The 15246-nt window shown below is 46.5% G+C and overlaps 1 protein-coding gene across 1 annotated transcript in view; it reads left to right on the forward strand.

The window, feature by feature from the left end:
* The window catches only part of LOC135912353 (prolyl 4-hydroxylase subunit alpha-2-like), a 112827-nt gene that overhangs the window by 71748 nt on the left and 25833 nt on the right, over positions 1–15246 (forward strand). The window contains exons 4-6 of the mRNA XM_065444784.2: positions 5752–5916; positions 8931–9091; positions 11194–11239. Of these exons, the coding sequence (XP_065300856.2) occupies positions 5752–5916; positions 8931–9091; positions 11194–11239 (372 nt within the window). The remainder of the gene's footprint in view (positions 1–5751; positions 5917–8930; positions 9092–11193; positions 11240–15246) is intronic.

Below are 15246 nucleotides of genomic sequence, written 5' to 3' on the forward strand. Positions count from 1 at the left end.
TGTTCTTAGCGCTAAGTTGACGAACATTTAAGAGAGAGAAAAACAAAACTAGAAGAATATATGTATACAACACGTGGCAAACGATTTCAGAACATACATCCTATCAGACAAACTTAATGAAGTAGTGTGTGCAAAAATATGTAGCAGTGGCAGGCGCATCAGAAAACACGTGTGTTCGATTTCATGGAAGGGCAGGCCAAAAAAAAAGGAAAAAGAAAAGGAGGGCAGTCGATGTACCTCGCTGGTTTGTACAATTTCTTTAAGCAATTTTAAGAATGATTCAATGGTGCCGCAGACAACCACTGCAGCAGGAAGTACATTCCATACCGTAATGGTTCGGGGGAAATATGCAACGTCTGCTAGGCGATGTTACACAACACCGTTTAAACGCATTAAAAAGCTACCACGAGAGCTTTTGCGAGAAGCGGCGCGCCTTTAAAGTAGTGGGGTGAAAGGCATTGCTTACAAGGGCGGCACATTTTCGATTAAGAACAATAAAGAATGTTCAAGCACTAGACTGGGGAAACAGGTGAACGCACTTGGCTACCGGCACCGCAACAGTGCGGCATACGAGAAAGCGGGGATGCCACCTCACTTCCTTTACGACATTTTAATGGCGCGAAACACGTTCAGCGATTGTGTTCCCGACCTCATCACTCGCACTGCGCGTGAGCCGCGAGCATCGTCAATTCACTCGATGGGCGACTGTGTGGAGATTGATGCTCGATGAAGCACTATACTCTCGTCCGAGACCTGCGTATGTAGCAGCGTTGAAACGATGTGGCCGTCTATTAAGGAGCGGTGGAGCGTGTATCTTTCTATTCGCTAATGAGTAACGACAGCGTAATTCGGTAGATGTAGGACGGAAGATTGAGGAACTCGGGCGTACCTGCTTCGGTAACGTTGTTTCCCAAGCCCCTCACCTTTGCCTCTCTTGCGAAAAATGACAAATAAGAAAAGGCTTGATCCGATGATCGAAGGCCTAAGACAAACTGAGTGCTCCAAGGAAATGTCAGTGGCCGAATCATTCCTGTGGAATGACGTACAATAAGCCGACAATAAGGCGACACGTGGATTGAATTGAATTCTGGGGTTTCACGTGCCAAAGACACGATTTGATTATGAGGCATGCCGTATGTGGAAGACGCCAGATTAGTTTTGGTCCCACAGAGAAATCTTTCACGCGCCCCCAATGGACGGGACACGGGCTTTTGTCCATTTCGCACCCCATCGAAAAGTCACCGCCATGGTGTGGATTTGATCCCGCCATCTTGTGCTTAGTGCTTAGCAGCGCAACACCATAACCGCTAAGCCACCCCGGAGGGCGATTGTGTTAGAGCACACGCAGGGTATCGATAAACGTGGCGGTCATTTAGACCGTGCTAGTGTATGATTTTCTTTCCATTAACGAAACATGGCAACTTAGGTGATCAGACCTGGCAGGACGTCCCCTGGTATGAAAACAAAAGAAAGAACTTATTTTGCTAAAGTTGCCTATTCACTCACATTAATGTTCTCTTTTTTCCAGCTATAGGTGATCTGTCGCGCAAGCCTCAAGCTGTCCACAGTTCAGCGCTTTGCCTCAACCTTCTGCCCATCCATGCCTTCCCGATTCAAGCAAACAACTTTCATATAGCCAGCAAGAAAGGCTTGAAGAGTCACGAGAGAGGGAGGGAAGACAGCAGTGCGGACTAGATAGAGAATCGGCGCCGCAGGCCGTATTCGTTGACACTATAGGAGGAAGATAGGGAGTTTGGCAGGTCATGTAATGATAACGGTAGACGATAACGGGGGCTTAGGAAAAGCCGGTGGTCTATCACAGTTAAACAATGGGTGCCACGACAAGAGAAGCGCAGTCGAGAATGGCAGGGAACTACCCAGATGGTGTGATGAAATTAGGAAATTCGCAGGCGTGAGATGGGGTCAGCTGGCGCAAGACAGGGTTAGAGGTCGCTGAGAGATCCCTTTTCCTTGCAGTTTGCAGAATACTACTACTACTACTACTACTACTACTACTACTACTACTACTACTACTACTACTACCACTACTACTACTACTACTACTACTACTACTAATAATAATAATAATAATAATAATAATAATAATAATAATAATAATAATAATAATAATAATAATAATAACAACATGAACAACAACAACAGAAAAGCATTGATGATGACGCACAACGAAAGCGTTAGATATGTTTGTGGATAAATTTTCGAATGCCAGTACCTTAGTTCTACCTTGCCAACTCGCATTGTATTATATCGCTTTGTATTATAACGGCGATACATTGCGTTGCTACTTCCATACGAAAGCTGAGGTTCCAAGTTCATATTTCGCTTTTATAAATGGTATTATATATATATATATATATATATATATATATATATATATATATATATATATATATATATATATATATATATATATATATATATATATATATATATGCAGTCACACTGTGCGCGAACATTTCTGGGAAACGGCGCAGGGCTCGGTGCGAAGAACAGCCGCGGTCTTCGTCTTTGTTTCGCACGTACTCTCTGTCATGACGTGAGCTGCTTCGCTGCTTCGAGCGCGCCCGCGCAAAGCCGTTCTCCTGATCGAGGGCTTGTATTGTACGAAAATTTCCCCCTTGAGTACAGTCCCAGTTCTAGTGCCATACGTAATCCGCTGCTCTTCCCCTGACGTCATGGTGGCATTGAACGTCTGAAATTTCTGAGCCTCGCTAACGACTCGCCCGCCCTTGCCTCAGCGGAGCCGGACGGAGGTTTCACCATTCAATAACCTTGTTCTCTCTGTCTCGCTTTCTCTGTTTCGCATGTTGCTTCAAAATTAATCGTGTTTTATTTGAAAAAGCGGACAAGAATGGCTCCATGTTTTTTTTTTTTAGACACAAGGCCATGAAGCTGACAGGCCATGAAGTCATAGAAATCGTAAGGGAAACTACCGCGGTGTTAATTTAGAAGTATGACTTTTAAGGTAAATGGCAATGAAAATGGACAAAGAAAGAATTTGCCGCCGGTGGGAGCCGAACCCACAACCTACGCCGCCATGACCCTGAGTGACGCTGGCTAACACTCCCCTGGTTAGATCCTGTGCACCGAAGAAAGTATATGGAAGAACAGCCGTCACCGTAGCTCAATTGGTAGTTGAACACACGCGTAATGTGGAGGTTATGGGTTCGGCTACCGTCTGGGCGGCAAGTTGCTTTTTTTCGTCTAGTTTCAGTTCATGTAAGTAGCTTATCATCCCCACACTTCAATTAAAACCATTAAAACCATAGAAGTCTCCCTTTCCTTGCCAGAATTGTCTGTTGTCTTCAACTGGACATATCTTCTGTACCACCCTTACGGAAGTGGTAAAAATGTTGGTGACAGACCCTTTTTTTACTACAGTAAGGAAATATAATCCGTGATTTTTCTCGTCACAAAGAGCGAATGCAGACAACAAGAAAAAAATAGAGTAACCTGGAAGATCAAGTGCTCGAAAAGGGTGCTAGGTTTTTTTCGCTTTACTTTTTTGGATGGGGTGCCACTCACGCGGAATTTCATTTTTTTTGTCACTATAATTTTAAGGGGCAGAATTTAAAAGAACTACGGAGACGGACTAAGTCGCCTCTTGCACTTTAAGAACTCCCCCTCCACCCCCGCCCCGCGCACACACCCGAAAGCCGTAAAAAGTAAACAAAATGTGTCTGTTCAAAGCCAGCGTCTCTGAAGACAGCTAAAAGGCTCCTTCTTTTCGAGGAAAGCACTTCTAGCGCTGCTATGACACCCAACTGTACATGCTGCAATTCTGAGGCGCTGGCACGTAAATTTAGGGCAGCAAAGTACAACCCCGGGATGCTGCAAAGCGCGTACAGACGCACAGAACTTGATTTAAGTGACATTGCAAGCATTTCACGGTGGCAAACACGTAGAGTTTCGGTTTGTGCAAAACGAAAAAAAGACATATACTAGACGTCTCGTTCGCGAGGTGTAACCTCTCACAGTGGCACTCGCAGGCTATGCGGGACGTCCGACATGCATCTACGGATTTAGACCCCGCTAGTTTTGTGCAGCGTGTGCCTAAATCTAAGCCCACGAGCTTGTTTTTTTTTTCTCATCAACTCCGGGCTGTCCAGAAGGCCCACGATGTGGCGGTGAGGCTTTGCCTTCCCTTCCCAACGCGGGAGCGGCCACAGTCCTGCCCCTATAACAACGGGGTGCGAGATTCTTCCGGACCTGAATAAAGTTTACTACCTGCCTACCTATCTATCCCGCCCCCATCTAAATGCGGTGGCCGTGGCGGGCATTCGAAGGCGCGACCACGTGCTCAGCAGCAGAAGCACCAAGCAGCCACTGAGCTACACCACGACGTTTTTTTATAATAATAATAATAATAATAATACTTTATTGACACAGGAATTCCGCCAGCACTAATACATAATAGGCCTGCCAAAGCCGCATTAGGCTTGAAGGGCAGAGCCGACAGACAGCGTTTAACACGATGTAAAATCGCGGATAACGCAAGATATGCAGAAACATTGTTAACAGGCACGGACACAGAAGGGAAACACAAACAGCAATGAGGAGGCAAAAATGAAAAGAAACCACGTATCCTGCGATGAAAAGTAACATAATCCACCATTCTTAATACAGAGCAAGAAACATACATCAGGCATTTGTATGTCACTTAAAAACCATCAATTATCCTATCGACAACAGCCAACAAAAAACAATGAAAATAGGAACCAAAAAAGAGACAGGAATATACATATGAGACCTGCAGGGAGCCGGACACTGAAACAAAACGAAAGTACTCTTTACACGCTCTATTCACACACATCAGTAGGCGTAAAATGAAACAAATAAATTGATGTATTTGCTCCAGTACCCTAAAGTTATGTAGGGTTTTAATACACATGAAAGAACCAACCGTGTAATGGATTAGAGGTTAATGCGACGAAGAATTTGTTTTAATTTATACTTTGATTTCGCGCGAAAGGCGCTTGGTGGTAGTTTATTGAGAGAGGAAGGGATGAAGTAATTACGAGTGCGCTGACCGTACTTGGTAGAACAGCGAGGCACCCGAAAACAGTCTTTCGGCCGGAGACAACGAGCAGGAACATATTCAACCTTGTGTTTGTGCGACCAGAAATGCCTCAGGATGGCCGTTTCCGCTAGAAGGGCGTTAAAATCTGGCAACCTTAAGGCTTTGAAAAGGTCGATGCCGGTGGTTAAACCTAAATCATAACCATTAATTTTCAGACTAGATCGAAGGATAGAGTTGACTCTATTTTTTCATCGAATCGCGCAGTGACCGTACACCGTAATCCCATAGCGAAGCATACCGTAACACAAAGCTTGCAAAACCATTTTACGAACGGAGAGTGACATGTAATATCTGATATGGCATAATGTACCTGAAACTGCACGTAATCTTGAGCATATATGGGCCAGATGCGTATTCCATGTGAAGTCACTGTCGAGGAAAACGCCGAGGTATTTCACTGTTGAAACATATGGAACGGGTGAGCAGGTGCAGGGGGAGCAAGATGAAGGGTGTGCCAGTAATGGAAGGTCCACGATGCGGTTGCATAACGTTAAACCGTACAAGTGTTTATACACCAAGGGTGTGCTTGTGTTACTCTCTTTTTCAGCAATATTCCAGCAGCATATCGGCCTTACCATACTGCATGCAACAAGTGCCAGAGATAGCGCGCCTTGACTTATGGCGTTCCTATCGTCCCTCTCTAATGGCAGAGATCGAGAGGCTGATGGTGGAGTCGAACGACACGTTCCCGCGCCAGAGCGACCTGCTGGACGCCGGCGAGGCGCTCATCCGCATCCAGAAGACGTACCGGCTCAACCTCACCGACATGGCCAAGGGAGTCATCATGGGACACAAAGCGACGGCGCAGCTCACCGGTACACATGCCATAACCTGGCCGTCGATCTATTCGTTCGTAAAGCCCTCATAAATAAATCTAACAAGCTTCCTGCGGTTCCAGTGAAAAAGCCTATTTTTCTCGTGTTTTAATTTCTTTTTTTGGCCTAGCGGGACTACATGTTTATTAAAAAAAAATTTCTTCTCGAGTTACTGGAGATTCAAACGTGTCTCAACTAAGAGATTACTACGGTATAGTAGCATGCTTCTTTTGCACTTTTTGTGTGTTTCGTATCGAGCTGTTTTGACGTTATACTCTAGATTTTCTTTCATTCCCGATGGACAAAGTTAATGTGCTGGGCTTGTCGAGGACTGAGCCTGGCTGGCTGTGCGACACGAAGTAGTCGGGAAATGGCTAGAAAGATAAGAGGAGAAACGATGTAACCAAGCAAGCCGTACGTTGCACGTTTCGTCCAACTATCGCATGCGCCCATTCAGAGCGATTGGCATCGTAAACAGCAACGTTGCTGTAGGAAATATTTGGTCATCAGCGTGTGGTCGATCAGCGAATGTCCCAACACCGCGTTGCAGACCTCTTCATCGAGCGAGGAGTAAAGGGCTCGCAGCGGCGCAGCGTCAACGTGTTGCCATCGTGTGCTGCGGAACAATTCGGAGGTGCTCGTTCTCCATCAAATCGATCAGGTTTCAGTTCATACAAGGTCGTCCAAGAAACACTGCGTTTCAGTGCGACGTTAACTACAGTACGAGAAATTTTCTCCTAGCTGCGCAAGCATGCGACGAGCATCTGCAGCCGAGGTGTGTGTGCGTGTTGTGAATCATTTTGGCTGTATCAGTTACTTTTACTCGACGAATAGCAGTGGCGTATGCGAACTGCCGCGCGAGAATCGGAAAATATTCCCGCTGTCTCAACGCATGGCGTGGAAAGTAAAAGAAAACATAAAAGTGCATGCTGGTGTACGGCCAACCCAACGCAACCTTGGAACATCTAAGCGTCAATCATTAAAAAATATTTGCGTCAGCCACCGGCCTCGTTCTCATGCATTTCAGATCTCACAATCGCACTGTTATGTCGAAACCACAGTGCTGTGTGTACGCTGGCCTTCTGTATGAGGCCGAAGGCGTTGCTCAAGACCGTGATCACTGCGATTGGTCAAAAATGATTCGTGTAAGCTTTGTGCTTCAGCATTGCCTTTTTGCTCTGTAAAGCAGTAATATCCAAAGGGAATCACATAAAAAGAATCCGACGGCTATTTGTCTAAGACGGGTGAGTGCGTCTTAGAGAGGACGGGACGAACAAGGCCGAAAAAATAAGAACACTGGTTAAGGGCCGCAGTGAGACCTCGCGTGGTGCGCTATATAGGACAAACAAATCTATAACGCAGCATCTACGCCTGCATCGGACGCTCGTACACTTCAGACACAGTCGCTCGACCACTTCACAGGTGTGATTCCGACTATACGGTATGTTGTTATTAATAACCAAAACTACTTTATCCTTGGGCGGAAATCTCTTTCAACTAGCGACGTAGTCCCAGAACGTATTCTCAGATAACATTTTGAGTGCTTTTCAACATAAACAGCACAACTTATTCCGTAGCAGAACGGTACCCACTCTGTTGGGATCGTCATATGTTTCACAACTACTGAGTGCTGTAGAACCACGGCTTAGAACTACAGAAAGAGTGCTGCAGTTATGTCTCATTAGTGAAACGAACTTTCGGAAATACACTAATAAGGGGAAAATGAGACATCCACCCAAACGTAGCTAAGTGCTACAAAGCACTTAGCTTTGTAGCACTTGGCTACGTTTTGGTGGATGTCTAGTTTTCCCTTTATTAATTAGTTCTCTCCACCTCGCGGGTTTCAGCAGAACTATTACTTCAGAAATACAGTTGAAACACGATTTAACGAAGAGATGACCACGTTTGAATTATTTCGTTAAATCGAGAAAGGCATTTTTCGGTCCCTCAAAATCTAAAATTGTAACGTAGCGACACGCAAAGTCTACCGCGGCATTGTATTTGCCGCTAATCCAGCCATCTGTCCCATAAACCATGAAAGAACGAGAGCAACCACAGCATGCAGCCTCGTCAAAATAAAGCTAGGGATGTGACCATGAAGCCTAGATGTTCTAATGCGATGGCTTTAGAGCGCCTGCCCCATGATGAACCCGTCTGTGTCAAAATTAGAAAGAAATCACCGCTTTTTTACTCATTTATTTCAGGAAAAACTTCGTTAAATCGAGTTCGGCCAAGTCTGTTTCGTTAATTCGGGTTGACGACAACATTGAACCGTATGGGTACCTTCCAGTGAATGGAAATTTCTTCGTTGGATCGCGAACTTCGTAAAATCGAGTTTCCTTACGTCGAGTTTTAACTGCACACAGCTGATCTCAGAGACGAATCGCAAGCTCAAACACGCGCGCACACCTAGTGCTTGGTGCTCCGTGCGCCTCAATGCCGCAGAAACTCCCACCATGCTGGCATAGATCGCTTTGGCGCGTTCCACAGAACCGCTTCCCAAGCAGAAGACGACACATAGCAAGGAATAGACCTCGCGACACGATAACAACCACTAGGAACTGCCGCCGAGCGGAGCCGAACACGCAGCTCCCAGGCAATCCAGTTTGCCGACTGTCCAAAGATGGCGCCACTGCCTATGCATTATGGCGGCGCCCATGAAAAAATGAAATAAAATAAAAATAAAAATAGCGGTCTATAAAATTTTCATGTTTGGTATTTTTATATTTTCATATTTTGACTGGGGGGAAACAGAAAAAGTAAAGGAGGATGTTTAGCAGTATCGCACTTTTCCAATAGCATACACTGGCCTCTGCAATGCAAAGTAAGTATACGTTTCTCTTTAATTACATGATCCTCAGGAGACGTTGGCGCCTCTAAGCCGCGACGTCTCCTCGATTTCAAATAGAGCGAATGTATTCAACAAACCTGCACTGAAAAAAAAGAGAAAGGTAACAAGAACGAGAGAAAAAAAAAGAAAGCTTTGCCTTCCCCTTTTCACCTCCGATGCGCAGCGCGAGACTGCCTGTACTTCGGCCAGCTGCTCTACAGCAAGTCTGACTTCGAGCACGCCACCAAGTGGTTCGAGGAGGCACTCACGAGGCTGAGCCTCGAGAAGCAGCCGTCTATTACGCCGAAGACGGTGCACGCTTACCTCGCCAGCAGCCTCGAACAGGTAGGCCCCATTCGACACGTGACTGTGAGTGTGCGCACATTTGCAAGGAACACGACGTCGGGATCTCGGGAATGGACCTGCGGCAGAAGCCGAAAATAGTAATAATAATAATTATTTTTAATCGCGTAAGCGCATACACGCGCCACAAAGAGGAAGAAAAACGGGCTAGCAATTGTCTCCTAAGAGGGGCACCGCGCCCAACTGTTTGAAAAAATAGGAGAAATCAAAGAAGGAGATCAAGGAAGAAAAAAAGAAAGAGAGGAATAAAGGAAACTTCACACAGTCACACGCAGAGAACCGGCTTTACAGACGAGAGTCAAGTGCTGTGGTTGACAAGAATTCCAGTGCAGCTTTGCGAGCCTCATATCAACTTGAAGCACGATCTCTCGGGAAACGAATTATCATAAAACGCAGTTCGAAGAAGATTGAGGCGTTGAAATGTACTCAGGAGCACACAGGGACAGCCGAGGAGAATGGGAAACTCCAACAGCCAGTGTTCAAGTTCTTTGCCGGAGCCAGACATTTGAGCATAAACACACAAAAAAAGACAAAAATAAAAGAACGCCGCTTTCTAACTGACTTTTATCATTTTTGACCTAAAGCCGCCATCATTTTCTCACGAAGAAAATTGTTTCTAGCTAATGCGCTCCTAATTTCTTCCTACAAGGTTCTACTAAGTAAGTGATACATTTGCTTGCAAATTTATTTAATTAGTTGGCGTAACCTGTGTAGAACGGGATTAACACGCTGCACTTACTTATGTTATGCGGAACGATATCAAGAGTGCGTATCAGCAACAGAGGCGAGAGGTTGGACAGAAGGAATGGCGACCCTCAAGGCCGTTCGTTGCACATATGTTTATAAAGTGTAAATGTGGCATTCCTGGAAATATGTTCCACCTAGGGCAACCAAGACTAAAGGGTGGAATGGCTTAAACTTTCTTGGTTAAGATTAAGCGCATTTTGAGCAAACCACACCGTTTTTGTCAGGATTGTTGTGATTTTCGTGAAACTTAAAATTTTGATGTAATAACCCGCGCTGAAGTGACTTTCTTTCTCCCTAATCTTTTCGCTTCAGTTTGTTGTTACTGCGCAGCCGATTCTAACCACACTCGAGCAAGTGCTGTGTATCATGTGCCTGAAGTCATTACATTACGGTTGTTTGTTCGCTCCTGTGACAGTATTGCGCGCGTGAATTTATTTAGGACTGCGAAACATATAAAAGGTTTATGTCGAACCGTAGGCACTTCGAAAAAAACAAGCTGGTTATCTTGGACGACGAGAGGCACATGTGCACAATGATAGGAGTTGCGTGGTGCAGTTTTCTACCCTCTGTAACCTCTTGTCTAGATAATGACAATTGTAGATGAGCGTTCGTGGCATGCGTTTGAAGTATCTTTGCCTTGTTAAATTGTAGCAACCACTATCTTTCACAGCTCTGTTATAAGGCTAGCTTGTCTGCAAGCATTAGCTGCGTTCAGTAAGGTAGCTCTTGACACAACTAAGCATTCCTGACCTCCGCGACTCCGAAAGAGATCATTGGTGGGAAGACATATATCAAGGCACCGTGTTTTCTAAGTACTGGATTTCGTGGGTGTAATACAAATCATAAAGAAACATTTCATGTAAAACCGAAGCACTAAGGCAGTTTGTGCACGATGAGTTGTCACTTTAAAGAAGTATGTACATCCTAAATAATTTGTGGCGCTTCTTCTAGTGTATTGTGTAAATAAATAGCCACCTTTCTCTCGATAATGCTTAGCATTTGTTTTACCACTGAGCACGAGTGAGCTAACCAAGATTTCGACGAAATTTCGTCAGGTCCGGTAAATTGTTAGGGGTTGCTGTCATGGCTTGCGGTGGTGTATAAATTCTGAATGCAGTCAAACCATTTCTTATGTTTTACGTACAAGCATACGAAATCAATTGTGTTTTCTTGAACAAAAATTGATCGAGAATCACATGAAAAATGTAGGTATGAAATGATTTCAAGGCTGCACGTTCACATTTCAGTGCATATTTCTTGTTGGTTGATGCACGAAACTGTTTGCAGCGCAATTATTTAAACCCTGCCATGAGTCTGATATGTTCAGTCTTGTCTAGCTGGAGGAACAGCAGCGGCTGCAAGAAGAACAGCGCTACAGCAGAGGTAAGTGGCACTATTACGTCATCATTTCATTGTTCGAAAAGGAGCAATTGCAACACTTTGCACTTACACAGGTCTGTCTTTGTCTTGTCTTTTCTATTTAGTCGCCAGAACAGCGTTCGGTCAAGAACTGAACGTAATTAAATTTGCGAACGCAGTGAGATATTTGCTGAACTCTTCGCCACACAAACCTTAACTGCATCATTGTCATCTTCCCTATATAAAGAAGATAACAATGTATATATTATCTGAGATATATTTCTACCTGAGTTCGATTTATATCCACACTGAATAGAAACCATTTTATAGCAGTGAGGTCTGTTTTCAAAGAATATAACAGCGCAAAGCTTGTGATTGAGGGAACTGGGCGTACTTATTCCGGGAAGTGAAAGAAATTTGCGCTTTAATATTAACCCTGCCAGCTAACGCCAGGTAGCTACCATACAACGGGAACTCCTCAGTTTTTAATGTTTAAGGAGGAAGTGGATATGTTAGCAGATGTAACACACCCACTGGGCGCTAAGCGTAAAATCCCGGAGACCAAGACCAACGAACAGGTCGCTTCGGTACAGGAGGTCAAGAGACCCCGACCTAGCACAAAAAAAAACTGACGTCCTTGAGGACATGCTCAACAAACTCTCTGACAAAATGGATAAAATGTTCAAGATGCTGGCGGCGCGCATTAGTGACAGCGAGGCAGAGAGGAAGGCGCAGGCCCTAAAGTACGACAGGCGGCTCGCAGAGCTGGAGAAGAAGCTCTCGTAAAGATGGAGGGCACCAAAAAGGGAAGACTCGTCATCTGGCAGTGGAACTGCCGCAGCTTCTCGAACAAAAAAGCAACAATGACACAACACATTAAATTGACCGCAAAAAGACAAAAGCCCGACGTAATCATTCTCCAGGAAACATTCGACCACGCCAAAATTGCCGGGTACGCCACCCACAAACAACGCACAAAAGGGACGGGGAGGGACATAGTCGTGACCACATAAGTCAAAAAAGGACTGGTCGCGATACCGAGAATTATGATAAAAATTACGGACTTTAGCCACATCCTCATAGAAGTCGTGCCACGCAGCAAGGAGAGCAGCACTTTCGTTTTGAACGTCTACAGCAGCCCATCCAAAAAGGGCCTAACACACAATTTCGAAGATTTAATAAACGAAACGTTTACCATCGCCGGCGACAACAGGCTCGTCATCGGAGGGGACTTCAACGATCCACACACGCAGTGGGGATATGGACACTCGTCCAAGAAGGGAAAAAATCTGGCCGACCTCATAGAAAAGGCCGGCCTAACCCTTCTCAACGAGCCGCCCTCACACACCAGAGTGGGTGCGTGCCCCCATAGGGACACCACACCAGACCTAACGCTTTGCAGGAGAGCCGGCAGAATCGCCTGGGAGAACACCTTCGAGGACCTGGGGAGCGATCACAGGATACTCAGCATTGCCCTAGGAGAGCCCCGCGTCACGAAGGGAATAAAACATAAGTTCCGGCTAGTAGACTGGGACAAATTCCGCAAAATCAGAGACGAAAAATAACAGGAACCCATAAGAAACATAGAGGAATGGAACGGAGAGCTGCTACGAGACGTAGAAAAGGCCACGACCGAGATGGAGTGGGGCGACTGGGAGGCTCAACGCGAACATGAAGACGACGACAACGGTGGTGGTCACTCTCCGCGGATGGACAGCAGGCTCGTGCACCTGGTACAAGCCAAAAAATCCATCCAGAAGCGGCTGCAAGGGCAAAAACACAATAGAAATATAAGGCGCAAAATCGCGGAACTAAACAAGACCATCGAAGCACACTGCGCCCAGTTATGCAATCAGGATTCAAGCTCTACCTTGAGAGACCTCCAGCCGTTGAACATCGGAACTACTCGGGCTCTCCCAACGAAGACCTCGACAGAGATTTCTCCCAGCAAGAAATCAAGGCGGTCCTGCAGACCATCAAGGCCAAGTCGGCTCCGGACCCCGACAAAGTGACCAACAAGATGCTCCGGAACCTGGACGACGAGGCAACGAGCCGCTTGACAGACTACATCAACGAGTGCTGGCGGAACGGCGGGATACCCGACGAATGGAAGAGGTCCGACGTGATCCTCATCCCGAAGCCGGGTAAACCCTTAGAAATATAGAACATGCGGCCGATCTCTCACTTCCTGCCTTGGTAAAGTGATGGAGCACGTTTGCCTGAGTAGAGTTAAGGGCTACCTGGAGTCAAACGACCTGTACCACAGCAACACGATTGGCTTCAGAAGAGGGCTCTCCACACAAGACGCAAGGATACAACTAAAGGAGCAAGTCATAGATACCACGGGGCGGGGCTTGAGAGCAATAGTTGGACTTGATCTAAAGAAGGCCTTCGACAGGGTCAAGCACACGGCCATACTCGACAGAATCGTGCAACTCGGCCTGGGCGAACGAACGTATAATTTTATCCGAAATTTCCTTACGGGAAGAACAGCCAGAATCAGACTGGACGAGGAGGAGAGTATCCAGGTGGACATGGGCAGCGCTGGCACACCGCAAGGGTCCGTCGTGTCACCGATGCTCTTCAACCTCGTCATGATGGGACTATCGGAAAAACTGGACCGAATAGAAGGCATTAATCACATCGTTTATGCAGACGACATTACGATTTGGACCACGAAAGACGCAAGCGAGGGTGATATGGAGAACATACTTCAAGGGGCGATGGAGGCAATCGAAAATCATCTAGAGGGCACCGGACTTGAATGCTCACCGGAAAAATCGGAACTGCTTCTCTACCGCCCCAGGAGATCCGGCAAACCGTCCAGAGACGTAGCGGAACTACACAAAAGGGGAATCAGATTAACCACGAGGAAAGGCACGGAGATACCCATGGTCCAAAAGATTAGAGTCCTGGGTCTCTGGATCGAAGCCAGGGGAACAAACACGGAAACTATAACACTCCTGGAAAAGAAAGTCATGGCGGCCATTCGGGTAATACAGAGAGTCTCCAACAACAGGAGGGGCATTAAGGAAAGAAACGTCGTACGGCTCGTTCAGGCGTTCGCGATCAGCCACGTCGCGTACGTGGTGGCATTCGTCCACTGGAACAAGGCCGAGAAAGACAGGATCGACGCGCTCATTAGAAAAGCGTACAGAACAGCACTAGGTCTCCCCCAATACACAAGAAACGAAAGGTTACTACAACTCGGGGTGCATAACACGCTGGGGGAGATCGCAGAAGCACAGAAAATAGCGCAACTCGAAAGACTCTCCGGAACCAAGGCGGGCAGAGAAATCATGGAAAAGATCGGCATAAACTACCACGGAATGAACGGCCCCAAGATGCAGATTCACCCAGACGTCCGAGCCGCAATTAACACGGAAAATATCCCGAAGAACATGCACCCCGTGCACAATGTCGAGAGAAGAAAATGCCGCACGAAAACGATTCTCAAAAATCACGGCGCGCAGGAGGGGGTGCCCTTCCTAGACGCCGCGCGGTACCCCGAAACAGGGACGACAATGGTGGTGTCGGCGCTGACCAAGGTAACTCCCTCTTCGCAATGGCGGTCGTATGCACGAAAGGAAAGACCGTGACTGCGGACTCCGTAAGGACTAGATCGTCGGAGGCAGCGGAAGAAACGGCAATCGCATTGGCTATAATCAGCGCTCGGCAACAATACAGAACAATAATCAGCGACTCGAAGATGGCTATTAGGAATTTCACAAAGGGCTGGGTCTCCACCGAGGCGGCCAAAATCCTGAACCACAGAGCAGAAGGCTTTAAGAACGGCACAATTACACCCAAATACCTCAAATGGATCCCGGCACATATGGGAGAAGTTACCATGAATGCCCCTCCCAACCTCAACGAGAAGGCCCACCTAGTCGCGCGAACACTAACCCACCGCGGCACGGATGGTGACGGCCCAACACTCCGCAACCCCCGGGGAAGGGGGAAGGACTGCGGCGGAGGCGATGGAGAAGACGGAAGAGGCGACGACGACGAAGAGGCGATAAAAGACGGCA

This window comes from Dermacentor albipictus, chromosome 6 (genome assembly GCF_038994185.2).
Source record: "Dermacentor albipictus isolate Rhodes 1998 colony chromosome 6, USDA_Dalb.pri_finalv2, whole genome shotgun sequence".
NCBI classification, from domain to species: Eukaryota; Metazoa; Arthropoda; class Arachnida; order Ixodida; family Ixodidae; genus Dermacentor; species Dermacentor albipictus.